The following is a 17,536-nucleotide window of genomic DNA, read 5'->3' as shown; positions in this document are numbered from 1 at the left end:
CTGCCTGTCTGGCTGCCCACCCACCCACCCATCCATCGCAATAGCCCTTAGCCCTATATACCGCTTCACAGCGCTTTCTAGCCCCTCTCTAAGCAGTTTACCAATGTCAGCCTCTTGGCCCCCCAAAACAATCCGGCTCCTCCTTTTTCCGACCTCGGAAGGACGGACGTCCGAGTTCAACCTCGAGCCAGTCAGGATGCAGAAAATGAGGTTCAACCTGAGTTACGCGATCCGGTGGGAGGATGCGCCGAGGGGTGGAAATTGGGGAGGGAGGCCAGCCGAAAGACAGGGGTAGGTGGGTGGGTCGGTGGGCTAACCCAGCCGCCTTCCCTTTTGATGCCCCTCTGCAAATTTCCCTGCGGCCCCTTCCTCCCTCCCTTCCTTCCTTCCTTCCTTCCATCCACCACCACCCTTCCTCGCCCGGCGCAGAAGGTCAGCCAAGGGCCACCGGGTCTGCTTAATGGGCAGAGCGGTTAAATGCCACTTGATTTCCCAAATTGGTCCTTACCCAGCAGGTGGCAAGGCTCTTCCCCCACCCCCTCCTCTCGTCTCCCTGTGATGATTACAGCTAATTACGATCAGGACCGGCTCCTCCTCCCCCCACCACCCCTGTCCCCCCCTCCCCCTAGCTTTAATTGTCCGTTATTCATCGGCTCAGCTGTCTGTCCAGAGTGGGGGACCAGGGGGGGGGAGGGAGCTTGGCAGACCCCGGTCGGCCCCCGGTCTAATTGCAAGGCCAGAGGGATTAGGTCCGGTGATTACACCCTTCATGCTGTAATTACATCAGCATCGCTCGGCTCGCGGCGCCCAACGCTTAAGCGCCCCCGAAGGTCATGCGCTGCGTTACCTGAGATTAATTGGCGCTGCCAGCCAAGTGCGAGGCTCTGGCGGAACAGTTATGCGATTAGCATTAACATTTCAACAGCCGCCGATCGATCCAGCCCCAGCCTGACTGGCCCGGCCGTGGCTGTCTTCCAGACACACCGGGAGCTGTGCAATTAGTTTAGACGAGGAAGGGGGAAAGGGGGAGGACGGGGAGGGGGAGGCCCTGCAGAGGCAGACGGGAGGGGAGGGCTTGGAAGGGGAAAGACAGATGGGTCGAGAGGAGGGGAGAGGCGTCCTTGCAAGCGGGATGGTTGAATGCACGTTTGCAGATTTCAATCCCGGCCTTTTCGATCCCTTTGGCAAGTCTTAGAAGTGTTGCGTGCGGACAAACGACGATCGGGGGGGGTGTAGGGGGGTGTTTGTGGTCTTGCGCTGGCTTTGCCGCCCCGTGTGCTTCTTCGGAAGCACCCTGCTAGCTGTTGGCATCCATCGAGGACCCAAGTTGTTTGGGGGGCTAACTAACTCTGCCCGCTGCCAGCAGTTCGATCCTGACCGACTGGCTCCAGGTTGACTCAGCCTTCCGTCCTTCCGAGGTCGGTAAAACGAGGACCCGGATTGTTGGGGGGGCAAAAGGGCTGACTCTGTAAAAGGCTTAGCGAGGGATGTAAAAGCACTATGATAGATTTTTACCCCAAAAGTTTTTTATTAAAATAAATTCGATAAAAATCAAAAAAATCCGATTTAAATCAAAAAAATCCGATTTTTTTGATTTTTTTTTTTTTAAAAAAATCATTGATTTTTATCCACCCTGGTATGGGAGCAGTCTCTGTAGCGGACATAAAAGCTCTACAGAGAATCATTAAAACTGCCCAGAATATTATCGGACTCCAGCTACCAGCCCTGGACGACATCTTCGCATCTCGCTGTTTGAGGAAGTTGCATAACGTTCTCGGAGACTCTTCCCATTCTGCTTATCATCTTTTTGGACTGTTGCCTTCTGGCAGAAGATGCAGAACGATTAAAACTCGGACCGCACGTCTTCCGAATAGTTTTTATCCCAGAGCTGTAATTGCACTCAACCATGAACTCATGGGCCACCATCAGTGAGCTGTTGGACGGCATGACTTGGTCTGTCGTGTGGATGTTTGGGTGGTTTAGGGGTGGGGAATTCGTGGTGGGTGGGAGTGTGTTTGGGGATTGTTATGTCTGTTGGACCTGGTCTTTGGGTGTCAAATAAATTACACAAGTAATACTGTGTATACACATACAATGACAATAAAGTTTATTTATTATTTATTTATTTATTTATTCAAATAATATTGATGTTTCTATATCTTCCGATTTTCTCCTGTCGCCTCCTTTTTCACCTTCTCCTCTGTGTTTCCTCTCTATAGGGAGATGTCCCACCCGCCACCTCTCCTGTCGCCCCAGAATGCTCCCCACATTGCTTTGGGGCCTCACTTGCGACCGCCTTTTCTGGGGGTGCCCTCCGCTTTGTGCCAGACGCCAGGTAAGAGGGACACCGACACACACACACACACACACACACACACACACAGATTGGGGTGAAAGGCCCTTGAGGGAAGGGGCTTGGGGGAGGGAGGGAGAACGGAGGCTTTAAATTGGGAGGAGGAAGCGGGGGGGGTTATTTTTTTGCTTTTTTCCCCCCCACCCTAAGGGCCATTTGAGGGAGGGGGGGAAATACGCTGGAAGGAGGGGAGGGGTGGGTGGGGGAGGGAGGGAGGGATAAGGGAGCCTGAGAATGTGGGGTTCCCCCCCCTCCTTCCTTCGCTGTGCTGCTTCTTTTATTAATTTCTTCTCTCGGTGTAAGTCTGCTCCTTCCCCCCCCCCCGCCCTCCCCTCCGGTTAATGCAGTCCATTAATTAATTAATTCATTAATTAATGAGTTTGCTCATTCTCATTCTATGTCCTTCGTTTTTTCTTTCTCTCTTTCCCTCTGGTGTCTTCCTTCCTGCCTTCCCTCCTCCCATCCTTATCTCTCTTCCTCCTTACTCTTTCAGTGTCTTTCCTTCCTTCCTTCCTTCCTTCCTTCCTTCCTTCCTTCCTCTTTCAGTGTCCTTCCCTCCTTTCTTCCCTCCTTCCTTGTCTCTCTTCTTCCTTCCTCTTTCAGTCCTTCCTTCCTTCCTCCCTTGTCTCTTTTCTTCCTTCCTCTTTCCTTCCTCCCTTCCTTCCTCCCTTGTCTCTCTTCTTCCTCCCTTGTCTCTCTTCTTCCTTCCTCTTTCAGTCCTTCCTTCCTTCCTCTTTCAGTGTCCTTCCTTCCCTCCCTCCCTCCCTTGTCTCCTTCCTTCCTCTTTCCTTCCTCCCTCTCTTCCTCCCTTGTCTCTCTTCTTCCTTCCTTCCTCCCTCCCTCCCTTCCTTCCTCCCTCCCTTCCTCCCTCTGTCGTCTCTCTCCTTCCTTCCTCTTTCAGTCCTTCCTCCCTCACTCATCTCTCTTCTTCCTTCCTCTTTCCTCCCTCCCTCCCTCCTTTTTGTCCACCTCCTTTTCCCTTCTTTCTGTTTTCCTCTTTTTCGTCTACATCTCTCCCTCCCTTCCTCCCTCCCGGTGCAATTTCCCCCTGATTAATTCATCTCCTTCCTGGCTCTGCAGCCACCTTCTCTCTCTCTCTCTCTCTCTCTCTCTCTCTCTCTCTCTCTCTCTCTCTCTCTCTCTCTCTCTCTCTCTCTCTCTCTCGCATGCACATCCACCCACTCACTCAGCCTCAATTTCCGGGCCGGACGTTCGTTGTTCGATCTCTTGCTGGAGCGTGCAGGGAAACCGAACCTCGAGCTGGCAAAGCACAGCCGCATGTTTTACCCTCTACCCCCTCCCCCTCTCTTGTAGCCCGAGTTCACGTTGCTTCTCTTCCCTTTTTCAAGGTTACGGTTTCCTCCAGCCCGCCCAAGCGGAGATCTTTGCCCGCCAGCAAGAGATGCTCAGGAAACAAAACCTTGCCAGGTGAGAGTTGCAACACAAGTCCAATACACGGCAGGGCTTGGCACCCGGGATCTCCTGCCCCTCCCGCCCCCGCGTTCATCCCTGGACAGCCAGCAATTACCGGGTAGCCTTGGCAGAGAACCAGCACGATGGGGCGTCCTTTTTATCCTGGATTTTTCTGGGCAGCCGGCCTCGTTTGAAGAACATGAGGAATAGGAGATGTGGATTTCACTGGTTGGGCCTGGCAGTGTTGTGGCCCACCAGTGGCCAGCAGAGCTTGGCGCAGAGTCGGACAGTGAGGAGGTTGGGAGGAACATGGGTGAGTCCTGGAGTCTGGGGGAAGGCTCGGACGAGGGCTCTGCGTCGGAGGCGGAGAGTGGGCCAGGCCGTCTGATAGTTATGTGCAGCTTCCGGAATCTGACATCAGTGAGGCAGAAGAACAGCGGGAGCCTGTTCCCAGTGTGCGCGTGCGCAGAGCTGCCAGACGACAGGAACAATTAAGGCAACAGGGTCGACTTGGGAGTAAGGCTTGGAGATGATTGCTCCCTCCCATAAGACATAAAAGAGAAGCGAACGGGACGTGAGCTTTTGCAGGAAGCAGTGAGTCCATCTGGCCGATTCAAGATTTGAAAATTCTGTTTGTGACTCTGTGCCAAGTTTGGCCTTGCCTTGCGTGTGGCAATTAGTTCTCTGGCAGCTTTCCAAGGGAGATAAGGTGGGTGTTTATAAACATTCCCCTGAAAGACTGTTCGAGAAGCCTTTCGGACTGGGAATGAGAATAATTCACAGCCGTATGAACAAAAGAGGCTTGCCGGGACTAAGATTGTGCTGTATACTTTCTAAGGAAGCCTAGATCAGAACAGGCAAGGCCCTCCGTGCCTCTCACGCTAGGTTCTGCTTCGCCCCCTCGTTGACCGGGAGGGGCCAAAGAAACAATTAAAATTAAATTGAGCTTGGCCACTTCATGAAAGTCTCTTTGTATGGAATAATTTCCCATTGCCATTCGTTTGAGGGGTGGTGGTGGTAATTTTTTACCCCCCCAAGTCTGTGATTTCCTTGTCTCTTTTTCAAGTACGAATAAAGCTTGCTTAACTTTGAGCCCAGACCAGAGTATTGGGGGAAATGAAGTAGAAGAGATTGGAAAAGAATTAAGGGGTGAGGATTACCTCGCTAAATTGCCTGATGTTTGAAAGGGGGGGGAGTGGAATCTCTCATCCTTCCAGATGTCATTAATCTTCAACAGGGTTTGAATCTTTAACCAGTGGAACAACCTGCCTCCAGAAGTTGTGAATGCTCCAAAACTGGAAGTTTTTAAGAAGATGTTGGATAGCCATTTCTCTGGAGTGGTGTAGGGTTTCCTGCCTAAGCAGGGGGTTGGACTAGAAGACCTCCAAGGTCCCTTCCGACTCTGTTATTCTATTAATTTAAAAAGGGTCTCCAGTGTGACAGGTTTGCCCGATCTAAATAGATCCTTTCAATTGGATTTAGATTTTCTTAAAAAGCTTCCCTCACAGCCACCCACTGAGGCAGCTGACTAGATCCCATTTTTGAGGCAGGGATCTGAGTCATGAAGGCGGAAACGGTATACAGGCAGTCCTCGACTTACAGCCACAATCGACACCCAAAACTCAAGTGAGTTTTCCCCATTTTACGACCTTCCTCGCCACGGTTGTTAAGTGGATCAGCGCAGTTCTTTTAAGTTAGTCACATGGGTGCTAAGTGAATCTGGCTTCCCCGTTGATTTTGCTTGCCAAGAAGGTTGCAAAACGGGATCGCGGGACACTATAACCGTCATAAATGTGAATCGGTTGCCCAGCATCTGAATTTCAATCATGGTGACCACGAGAATGCTGCTGTGGTCCTAAGTGTGAAAAATGGTCCTAAGTCACTGATTTCAGCTCCGTTTGTAACTTCAAACAGTCACTAAATGAATAGTTGTAAGGGCTACTGGTGGCAGAAGTGGGATTTCAATTACAGACCTTCTCATCCAAACCCAATTCTTTACCCGCGTAGGCTGGAGATGTCAGCGGAAATTATCCGGCAGAAAGAACTGGAGAACCTTCACCGCCAGAGGCTCCTGGCGACCGACCCCATGAGTTTGCACCCGGGACTTCCCCCAGACCATCCCGCTTTGCGGAGTCTCCACGACATCCCGGAAGGACACCCGCTTCGGGACGAGCTCTCCCGGAGGAACGCCATGCTAGTCCTCCGGCATAACAACGCCCCGCTGCTATCGCTCAACCCCCAAGGGGTCCCCGCCGTCTCCACCACCCCTCCCAAGGAGCAGGGCACGCGGAGGGGCAGCCGGAAGGCCGCGCACTCTCGCTCCGAGGCGCTGGGCCAGAGCGAATCCAAAGACTTGTTGGATAGCCGTCCACCGGACAGCAACAACGAGGAAATGAAGGACTCGGATAGCGACGGCGAAGCAAACGACGAGAAACCGGACGCTCTAAAGCCCGAGAACAGCGGTGGGGCTGCTGGCGAGATTAAGGAGTGCAAAGAGGTGGCAAAGATTGGCGAGGGCACCAAAGAACTGGGCGAGGTGCCAGCTGGGCAGAACCCACCCTGTAGTTCCGCCAATGCCGAGTTGCCTAGCTATCTCCTGGGTCCGACCATCGGCAAATCGGAGGCCAAGCTACTCCCCACGGCTTCCCTCCCGCCACCCCAGCCGTTGCCGTTCGGTTTCCCGTATACGATGAATCCGTATTTCCATGCAGGTGAGTGAGGGGAGGACAATCACAGGTGACATACTTCAGTGGGGCAGAACACACCTTTTTGGGGGGGAGGGAGAAGGCCAAAAGTGTAGAATTCCCAAGTGGAATCTAGCAGTCGTGGTGGTCAAAGATTGGGCCAAATTTTGGGGCCCTGTTTCTGGAGAGAGAGGAACAAAAAGCCCATCATTTCCAGCTTTCCGAAACATCACCCAGAGTCAGAGATGGGATTCAGCCAGTTCGGGAAAACCTGATGTTAACTTTAATCTGGTTCGCCGAACCGATAGTTGCAAGGATTGGCTGACTCCGCCCACTCTACCCTTCCCGGGAGTCTCCACGCGGCCCGTTTTGGATGCCAAGTAAGTGCAGGGCCCGTGCGGAGGCTCTGGGAGGGCGAAAAACGGGCCTACCAGAAACAGGCCCATTTCCGGCCTCCAGAGCCACGGGGAAGGCCATTCTCGCCCTCCCGGAGGCTCGAGGAAAGCCAGCCATGATGCAGGAAGCCGAGTAGGCCACGCCCCCATGGCCACGCCCACCCAGCAACCGGGGAAGAAAACCGGTTGCTAACATTTTCCAATCCCTTCCTTGGCCTTAAGAAGGTGCCCAAATCCATATTCTGTTTTTTTTTTTTAAAAAAGAAAAAAAATAGGCAAAGGCTCTGACCAAAGGCACAGCTTGAAATCTCTTCTTATTCCAAAAAAGTTTCTTTTGTAAAAAAAAATCCCTCCAGGTTTTTTTTTTTCGAGGTCGGCTCTCCTGCAACAAGAATTCTCAACTGACTGATTTGCGTTAGCTACGCACCCAAGAATTAAACGTGCTTTTTATTTATTATTATTTTATTTATTATTTATTTATTAGATTTTTATACCGCCCCCTCTCCCGAAGGACTCGGGGCAGTGAACAGCCAAAATTAAAAAAAACATACAATATAAACATTAAAATACGTTTAAAACAGAATTAAATCCAAAATGGCTCCCCAATTTAAAACGCCTTACCCATGACCCTATAAATAAGACGAATTTAAAATTTAAAATTTCCATATTTAAAAAGGGGGAAGATTTAGGCCAGGCCAGCTTTTTAAATTTCTTCTTTCATTTGCAGAGTGAGTTTTTTAACGGAGATGGGGGTGCAGAAATTGTGGGATAAAAGCCAGGAGACTCCGTCCCAAATAATTTGTGAATCTTTTCCAGAGATTTATTCCCTCCGTCTACACACAGACCCTATTTCGAAGTCTCCCCCCCCAAATCTGGGCAACTCATTAAAATGTTAAATTAAAACTCATCACATTCCCAGGCCAAGAAGTTAAGTTGGGAAAATATCTCTCGTCGTCACGCCGCTTAGATTTTTTGCTTTGGTCTAAAAGAGAGAATTCTGGTTAATTTCCGAGAGCTTCCTAGATACATCCGTGCAAGTTTTCTTGGCAGCAAAACGGGGGGATTTCATTCAAATCTTAAATCAGAGGTTTAGGGATTTTTCTCGGAAGGGAAAAAAAAACAACAACTGTAAATCTCTCCCATAGCCAGTGAATTGAACAATTAATCCGTGGAACAGCTTGCCTCCAGAAGTTGTAAATGCTCCAAACACTGGAAGTTTTTAAGAAGACGTTGGAAAACCATTTGTCTGAAGTGGTGTAGGGTTTCCTGCCTAAGCAGGGGGTTGGACTAGAAGACCTCCAAGGTCCCTTCCGACTCTGTTATTCTATTCTATTCTATTCTATTCTATTCTATTCTATTCTATTCTATTCTATTCTATTCTACTCTACTCTACTCTACTCTACTCTACTCTACTCTACTCTACTCTACTCTACTCTACTCTACTCCACTCCACTCCACTCCACTCCACTCCACTCCACTCCACTCCACTCCACTCCACTCCACTCCTCCACTCTATTTTATATTCCTTCTCTTCTCTTCTCTCTTCTCTTCTATATTCTTTCTCTTCTCTCTTTTCTATATTTCTTCTCTTTTCTCCTCTTCTATATTCTTTCTCTTCTCTTCACTCTTTTCTATATTTTTTCTCTTCTCTTTTCTTCTCTCTTCTCTTCTATATTCTTTCTCTTCTCTTCTCTTTTCTATATTTTTTCTCTTCTTCTCTCTTCTATATTCTTTCTCTTTTCCCTCTTTTCTATATTTTTCTCTTCTCTTCTCTCTTCTCTTCTATATTCTTTCTCTTCTCTCTTTTCTATATTTTTTCTCTTCTCTCTTCTCTTCTCTTCTATATTCTTTCTCTTCTCTTTTCTTTTCTATATTTTTCTCTTCTCTCTTCTCGTCTATATTTTTTCTCTTCTCTTCTCTCCTCTCCTCTTCTCTTCTATTCCCTCTTGTCTTTTGTTCTGTTCTCTTCTATTCTCTCTTCTCTTCTCTTCTCTTCTCTTTTCTCTTCTCTTCTCTGCTCTGCTCTGCTCTTCTACTCTACTCTACTCTCCTCTCCTCTCCTCTCCTCTATTCAATCCACTTCCAAACTCATTTTTCAGTTCCTTCCAAATGTGGCCTGGTTTCACAGGACTTTTAAAAAAAACCAAATGTTTCAGCTCCCCCCAGGTGACAGGCCTGTCTGTTTCCATCCAGATTATCTTCCCAACAGTCACCATTAACTTTGGTTTGCAGGGCTGTTTAAGGAATGATTTGGTTCAGGGCTTATGCTTGGATGGAGGAACTCCAAAAATGGCTTAAATGTGGAGTTTTAACAAGTGTAGGAGGATGACTGAACACTAAGAGCCTCCAAAAGAAAAGATTCCCCCACATTTCGATGGGGAATAAGGGATGAGAGGAAGGAAGGGCCATTAAAAATACCTCCCACCCCCAGTACCCTGTTTCTCCGAAAATAAGACCCAACCAGAAAATAAGTCCTAGCATGATTTTTCAGGATGTTTTTAATATAAGCCCTATCCCCCAAAATAAGCCCCAGTTAAGATTGTCAGCCAGATGGGTGCATTTAATACCGTATTTTCCCCAAAATAAGACCTAACTGGAAAATAAGCCCTAGCATGATTTTTCAGGATGCTCGTAATATAAGCCCTACCCCAAAAATAAGCCCCAGTTAAGATTGTCAGCACACGGAGGAGTTTAGTACTATATTTTTTCCCCCAAATAAGACCCAACTGGAAAATAAGTCCTAGCATGATTTTTCAGGATGCTCGTAATATAAGCCCTACCCCCCAAAATAAGCCCCAGTTAAGATTGTCAGCAGATGAAGGAGTTTAGTACCGTATTTTCCTAACTGGAAAATAAGCCCTAATGCGTCTTTTGGAGCAAAAATTAATATAAGACCCGGTCTTATTTTGGGGGAAACACAGTATTTATTTTGGAGGCAAGTCACTTTCTCTCTTTCGTCGGGTACCGTGTCCATTCTTGTTTGTTGTCAGAATTGTTTTGGCTGTTGCTGCCTCCTTTGGCGAATGTCACACACACACAAACACACACGCATACACATTCACTTTTCTTCCCTCTCCGGCCGGAAACCGCCAATAAAACGCTTGTGCGTTTCTTCTTTTTCTTCGCCATCGTTTTAGCTCGGAAAGTTTTTATTCCAGCAGAAGACGTGTGAGACGGGGTGGGAGAAGTATGTTGGCAGAGGAGGCTGGGTGGAAAAATACTTGGGTTATTTTTTGATTTTTTTTAAGCGTTTGGAAGGGTCTGCAGGTTTTTTAATTCTTTTTTTTTTAATTGAATAAAACTCTCCTCCGCGGTAAATTGGAGAGAATTTAGCTCTGGACACAAATTTTGTTGCTTTCGTTGCTTTGGAATTTCCGTCTCAATTGTGGAGTGGACAAACGACACTGCCTGGTGGAATTCAAATTTTTTTACTACCAGTTCTGTGGGCGTGGCTTGGTGGGTATGGCAAGGGAAGGATACTGCAAAATCCCCATTCCCTCCCCACTTCTGGGGGAAATATTACAAAATTCCCATTCCCTCCCCACTTCTGGGGGAAATATTACAAAATTCCCATTCCCGCCCCACTCCCGGGGGAAGGATACTACAAAATCCCCATTTCCTCCCCACTCCTGGGGGAAGGATACTGCAAAATCCCCATTCCCTTTCCACTTCTGGGGAAAGGATATTGCAAAATCTCCCACCCCAATCGGGGGCCAGCCAGAGGTGGTACTTTCCGGTTCTCCCAACTACTCAAAATTTCCACTACCGGTTCTCCAGAACCTGTCAGAACCTGCTGAAGAGCACCCCTGGTCTGGAGGCTTGGAAAGGACCCTAAAAGGTCATGTAGACGTGAGTCTCTCCTATGCCTGGATAATCGCTTGGTGTTCTCCTCAACCATCGCGCCACCTGGATCGGCGACCCCCCTCACTTCAGATGCTACTTTAGGATCTCTCCACACACACACCCTTCCAAACTCAGTCTCTTCTTTGAAAGCTTCCAGGGATGAAGTTCCCTCAACTTCTGATGGCAACTTCAGTTCCATCGGTTGATAGTTCTCACTGTCAGGAAATGTCTCCTTATTTCCAGGTTGAATCTCTCCTTGATCAGTTTCCATCCATTATTCCCTGTCTGGCCTTCCAGGTGCTTTGGAAAATAGCTGGACCTCCTTCCTCTCTGGGGCAGCCCCTCAAATATTGGAAGATGCTATCCTGTCTCCCCTGGTCCTTCTCTTCACTAGACTAGACATAACCAGTTCCTGCAACCGTTCTTCATATATTTTAGCCTCCAGTCCCCTAATCCTCCTGGTTGCTCTTCTCTGCACTCTTTCCAGAGTCTCCACATCTTTTCTTTATTATGTTGACCAAAACTGGATGCAGGATTCCAAGTGTGGCCTTACTAAGTCATTATAGAGTGGAATTAGTTAGTACCTCCCTTGATCTTGATTGCATCCCTCTGTGAATGCAACAGTCCATGCTCATCTACTCCATAATTTTTTCCTGCAGGGCTGCCTCGCTCTCGTCACAGTCTCAGCAACCTGGCTGCCCACCCCCCTCCCATTTGCCCCTCGCTAGTGGGGAGACCTTTCTGCTACTTCTTAACAGCCGTGGTGGGATTCGTCCTCGGAACTGCCCCCTCCTTCCGCCTGAAAAACATTCGAACATGCTGAAATCATTAGGGCCTTTGACCCTCCCCCTTCCTCGAAGGTTTTCCTCCTGCCTTCCCCACCCCCACCCCCAACCCCGGCTAGGAAACCCCCCTGGAGGAGTTCGCCTCCAAATTGACCCTGCCTGGTATTTTAATTGACAGTTCATTAAAGATGGATGCGTGGCTGGAGGGAAATGCAGGAACGGAGAGCAGGCTGTCCGCTGGGGAGGCGGGGGTAGGGGGGGGTTGGGGGAAAAAGAGAGGAAAGCTTTGGTGATTTATGTTTCCTCTTTTCCTTCTCGCCTCCGCTCACCCCTGTTTTCCCATCTCTGCAAAAAATAAACCTCCCCCCCCTTTTTTTTTTTGCTCCTTCCAGGCACGATGGGAGGTCTCTTTCTGGATGGGGAAGAGAGCCCAGCCACCGCCGCGTTGCAAGACGTCAGCAAATGGAGCGTAGATGACGTTTGCAGTTTTGTGAGCTGCCTCTCCGGTTGCGCTGAGTACAGTCAGGTAGGTTGCCACCGGGTTCCCTAATAATTGCAGAAACGGCAACAAACTCAACACAACACTCCCCCTTGCATGAATACCATGTACAACAGAGGGCCAATTTCAGGAGTCAAAACTTCCGGACGTTTTGTTTGTTTATGGCTGCATGTTTAGCCTGTTTTTCCGAGTCCAAGCATTGTACATACAGGGGTCTCCATTTGATCCATACAGGTACGGTAGTCCTCGACTTAACAACCACAATTGAACCCCAAATTTCCAAAGCTAAGCGAGACTGCTAAGTGACTCAGTTTACGACCTTTCTCGCCAAGTTGTTAAGTGTTAAGTTGTTACGTTTTGTGAGCTGCCTCTCTGGTTGTGCTGAATACAGTCAGGTAGGTTGCCACCGGGTTCCCTAATATTGCAGAAACTGCAACAAACGCAACACAACTGCAATATTAAGGAACCCAGTGGCAACATATCCGACTGTATTCAGCACAACCAGAGAGGCAGCTCACAAAACTTAACAACTTAACAACTTGGCGAGACAACAGAGGTACAACAGAGGGCCAGTTTCAGGAGTCAAAACTCCCAAAGTTGTTTATTTAATGGCTGCATGTTTAGCCTGTTTTTCCAAGTCCAGGCCATGTACATACAGGGGTCTCCATTTGATCCATACAGGTTGTCCTCGACGCACGACCAAAATCGAACCCCCAAATTTCCATTGCTAAGCGAGACAGTTGTTAAGTCAGCTTTGCCTCAGTTAAATGACTTTTCTTGCCAAGTTGTTAAGTTTTATGATCTGCCTCTCTGGTTGTGCTGAATACAGTTGTACGTTGCCACTGGGTTCCCTAATATTGCAGAATGGGCAACACATTCAACACAACACTCCCTCTTGCATGTGTACAATGTACAACAGGGGACCAGTTTCAGAAGACAAAACTCCCGAAGTCTTGTTTGTTTATGGCTGCATGTTTAGTCTGTTTTTCCGAGTCCAAGCCTTGTACATACAGGGGTCTCTATTTAATCCATACAGGTAGTCCTCGGCTAATGACCAAAATTGAACCCCAGATTTCCATTGCTAAGGGAGACAGTTAAGTGAGTTTTGTCCCAGTTTATGACTTTCCTTGCCAAGTTGTTAAGTGAATCTGGCTCCCCCAATTGGCTTTGCTTGTCAGGAGGTCGTAAAAGCGGATCGCATGGCTCAGGGACACTGCAACCGTCGTAAATATGAGGCAGTTGCCAAGCATCTGAGTTTTGATCCCGTGACCGCGGGGGATGTCGCAACGGTCATAAGTGTGAAAAATGGTCGTAAGTCACTTTTTTCAGTGCTGTTGTAACTTTGGTCACTGAACGAATGGTTGTAAGTTGAGGACTAGAGAGAGAATTGCCTAGTAAGTTTTATGGTAGGAATCGGGGTCTCTTGACCCCCCGTTGACCAGTTTCTGGATGGCCACCACATCCTTACCACACTAGCCATTGTCGTTAGCTGTGTGAATTGCACTCTAAGCCTTTTGCTGGGATCCAGAATGTCTCTTGGAGCACTTTGAAATCGGATCCAGTCAATCAACCAATCAAAATAACAGAGCTGGAAGGGAACTTGGAGGTCTTCTAGTCCAACCCCTTGCTCAGGCAGGGGTCCCTATCTCATTTCAGACACATGAATCCAAAGCTTCTGAGGTATTGTCGGGCGTTGCACTCACTTTTTAATCGCAGGGGCTAGAAACTTGGTTACTCCCTTAAAAAGGCACTCTCGAACCTCTTATTTTATTTATCCAATTTTTAAATCACAGGGGCTAGAAACTTGGTTACTCTCTTAAAAAGACATTTTCCTGAGCCTCTTATTTATCCAATTTTTAATCACAGGGGCTATAAACTTGGTTACTCCCTTAAAAAGAGACTCTTTTGAATCTCTTATTTATCCAATTTTTAATCACAGGGGCTATAAACTTGGTTACTCCCTTAAAAAGAGACTCTCTTGAATCTCTTATTTATCCAATTTTTAATCACAGGGGCTAGAAACTTGCTTACTCTCTTAAAAAGACATTTTCCTGAGCATCTTATTTTATTTATCCAATTTTTAATCACAGGGGCTAGAAACTTGGTTACTCCCTTAAAAAGACACTCTCTTGAACCTCTTATTTTATTTATCCAATTTTTAATCACAGGGGCTAGAAACCTGGTTACTCCCTTAAAAAGACACTCTCTTGAGCATCGTATTTTATTTATCCAAATTATACCCTGCCCACTTCATCTAGGACGCTTGGGGGGAGTTTAAGATAGCAATAGCACTTAGATTTATATACCACTTCACGGTGTTTTACAGCCCCTCTCTAAGCGGTTTGCAGAGTCAACAAAAAAAGATAAAAAGCTGTGCAACCACATGAAAAGAGATATAGATAAAAAAACAAACAAATTAAAAATAAATTTAAAAGGCGGGGGGGGCAACGGCGAGAGGGGGGGTGGAGTTTTACCCTGAAGCCACCTCCCCTAAAACGGTTCATCTATAGGCTTTTAAGTAAGACGAAGTTTCCTGATTTGGTTCTAGAGCTTGGCAGAAATTAATTTTTTTAAAAAAAATATATATGGAAAAATAATATTTCCAGATGCAGAGCGAGAATCGACCCCCATGTTGGCTTCGCTTGCCTAATAATTGCAGGAAAGCAGCGCTGATGAAAATCCAATCCGCCCCCCCCCATCTCCCCCAGAGAGACGGAGCAGACAAGGGAGGGGCAGGATGGGCCACCAAAACCCATCCATCACTCCCCGGGGTGAGTGGGTGGGAAAAGGGAGCCTGCCAGCTGGAACATAAAGGGCTTGTTAAACTTGGCTTCCGAGTTAGCACATTGTGGCTTACAAATGCCCTTTGGAGAACTCCAGCTGCGGAGGGGAACGGAGTCTGGAAACATCTGGATTCTTCCGTCGTCGAAGGGGCATAAGGCCAAGGATCAGAAGAGAGATTTATTTCTCTTCCCTTTTCTTTCTTTCTTTCTTTCTTTCTTTCTTTCTTTCTTTCTTTCTTTCTTTCTTTCTTTCTTTCTTTCTTTCTTTCTTTCTTTCTTTCTTTCTTTCTTTCTTTCTTTCTTTCTTTCCTTCCTTCCTTCCTTCTTTCTCTCTCTCTCTCTCTTTCTTTCTTTCTCTCTCTCTCTCTCTCTCTCCCTTCCTTCCTTCTCTTCCCTTTCCTTCCTTCCTCCCTTCCCTTCCCTTCCTTCCTCCCTTCCCTTCCTCTTTTCTTCCTTTCCTTTCCTTCCTCTTTTCTTCCTTTCCTTTCCTTTCCTTCCTCTTTTCTTCCTTTCCCTCCCTTTCCCTTCCCTTCCCTTCCCTCCCTTCCCTTCCCTTCCTTCCTTCCTTCCTTCCTTCCTTCCTTCCTTCCTTCCTTCCTTCCTTCCTTCCCTTCCCTTCCCTTCCCTTCCCTTCCCTTCCTTTCCCTTCCCTTCCTTCCTTTCCTTCCTTCCTTCCTTCCTTCCCTCCCTTCCCTTCCCTTCCCTTCCCTTCCTTCCTTCCTTCCTTCCTTCCTTCCTTCCTTCCTTCCTTCCTTCCTTCCCTCCCTTCCCTTCCCTTCCCTTCCCCTTCTCCTTCCTTCCCTTCCCTTCCCTTCCCTTCCCTTCCCCTTCCCCTTCTCCTTCCTTCCCTTCCCTTCCCTTCCCTTCCTTCCATCCTTCTCTCTCTCTCTCTCTCTCTCTCCCTCTCTCTCTCTCTCTCTCTCTTTCTCTCTCTCAAAAAGGCTCCCCAGCTGAAATGGGAATTCAATCCTCTACCAGCAGTTTTATTGGCCGCTTTTTCTGTTTTCCAAAGTGTTAAGACCTTGGAGGTCTTCTAATCCAAGCCCCAGCTATTGTGTTTCCCCGAAAATAAGTCATCCCCTGATAATAAGCCCAGTCGGGCTTTTGAGCTCATGCGCCAAAATTCCCCCACCCCCAAAAAATAAGCCCTCCCTGAAAATAAGCCCTTCCCCAAAAATATTTAAAAGCATACGCAGCCGGTCTCCACCATTTCCTCTGGTTAGGGTTAGGGAGAAAAGAGCTGGAAATCAGGTAAGACGGCAAGAGGATCCCCGTCTTGCTCCACGCGCCCCAAAATAATAAGACCCCCCCGAAAATAAGGCCAAGCACTTATTTCAGGGTTCAAAAAAATAGCGCACGGCTTGAAAATGTGGCTAAATAAGATGGCATAGCGACGGGGCATATGGGCGGTTCGTCCGAACCCGCAGGTCACCCCTACCGGTTTTCACGAACCGGTCCGTACCAACTGAATACTACCACTGCCTGGCATTCAGCAAAAGTTAACGCAGAGAATTCGCCATTTCAACAGAGTGTTTTTTGCTCGTGGAAAAATTGCAGGCTGTGCAAATTGAGGGTTGTTAGGTGTGGGAGAGAACCTGCCTCCTTGCTGTGGTCCCCCAGCTGGGTCCCCAGATCTCTGGGGCATGGGGGAATAAAAGCCATGTCCTTTCGGAGGGAGAAAAGCCGCCAATCCTGGCTCATTAAGCAGTGGTGAAATCCATTTTTTTTTATTACCGGTTCTGTGGGCGTGGCTTTGTGGGCTTGGTGTGGCTTTGTGGGCGTGGCAGGGGAAGGATATTGCAAAATCCCCATTCCTTCCCCACTCTAGTGGAAGGATATTGCAAAATCCCCATTCCCTCCCCACTCTAGTGGAAGGATATTGCAAAACCCCCATTCCCTCCCCACTCATGGGTGAAGGATACTGCAAATCCCCATTCTCTCCCCACTCCTGGGGAAAGAATATTGCAAAAATCCCCATTCCCACCCCACTCATGGGTGAAGGATATTGCAAAATCCCCACTCCTTCCCCACTCTAGGGGAAGGATGTTGCAAAATCCCCATTCTCTCTCCACTCATGGGGGATGGATATTGCAAAATCTCCATTCCCACCCCACTCCAGGGGAAGGATAACTGCAAAATCCTCATTCCCACCCCACTCCAGGGGAAGGATACTGCAAAATCCCCATTCCCACCCCACTCTGGAGCCAGCCAGAGGTGGTATTTGCCGGTTCTCCGAACTCCTCAAAATTTCCGCTACCGGTTCTCCAGAACCTGTCAGATCCTGCTGGATTTCATTTCTGCCATTAAGCATCCATCGAACCTGCGTTGTGCGATGGCAGCATGCACGTTGCAGAGCAAGTTTAAAAGGATTTAAGTCTCCCTCTTTTTTTTTTTGTAAAGCCCCCACCCCCCCACCCCTATCAAGCGCTGCATTTTCTTATTTGGGATTTATATTTTTAAAGGGTGCAAGGGAAGCCCAGGCCTTCGCGGGAAATCCGAACCGGGAGAAACGTCTGCTTTTAATGTTTCAGCACCCGGAAACCGCAGCTGCTGGGGAGGTCTGTCCCTCCTCGTCGGCTGGGGAAATGCAAAATAAAATTGCGATGGAGGGTTTTTGCGCTGGGAAGAAGCGAGGCGGTGGGGGGGGAAGAGTTTCTGCATTCAAGACAGCTGACTCGTCATCCTGTGTCCCCCCCCCAAATTCTCTGTGAGTCTGTGGGAAAGAAGGAAGTCCCCAGGACAGAGGTCCGCAACCTTAAGCACTCAAAAGAGTCATTTGGA

At 48.2% G+C, this 17,536-nt stretch overlaps 1 protein-coding gene across 2 annotated transcripts in view; it reads left to right on the top strand.

Moving 5' to 3' along the window:
- The window catches only part of SAMD11 (sterile alpha motif domain containing 11), a 109,510-nt gene that overhangs the window by 85,280 nt on the left and 6,694 nt on the right, over positions 1-17,536 (top strand). For both annotated transcript variants that reach the window (XM_087878893.1, XM_087878892.1), the window contains exons 8-11: positions 2,220-2,335; positions 3,703-3,781; positions 5,774-6,477; positions 11,866-11,999. In XM_087878893.1, coding sequence (XP_087735019.1) covers positions 2,220-2,335; positions 3,703-3,781; positions 5,774-6,477; positions 11,866-11,999 — 1,033 coding nt within the window. The remainder of the gene's footprint in view (positions 1-2,219; positions 2,336-3,702; positions 3,782-5,773; positions 6,478-11,865; positions 12,000-17,536) is intronic.

This window comes from Pantherophis guttatus, chromosome 15 (genome assembly GCF_059756535.1).
Source record: "Pantherophis guttatus breed Tessera chromosome 15, ASM5975653v1, whole genome shotgun sequence".
Lineage (NCBI taxonomy): Eukaryota > Metazoa > Chordata > Lepidosauria > Squamata > Colubridae > Pantherophis > Pantherophis guttatus.
Note: the sequence above shows the minus strand (reverse complement) of the source record. Positions and strands in the feature narration are given on the sequence as shown.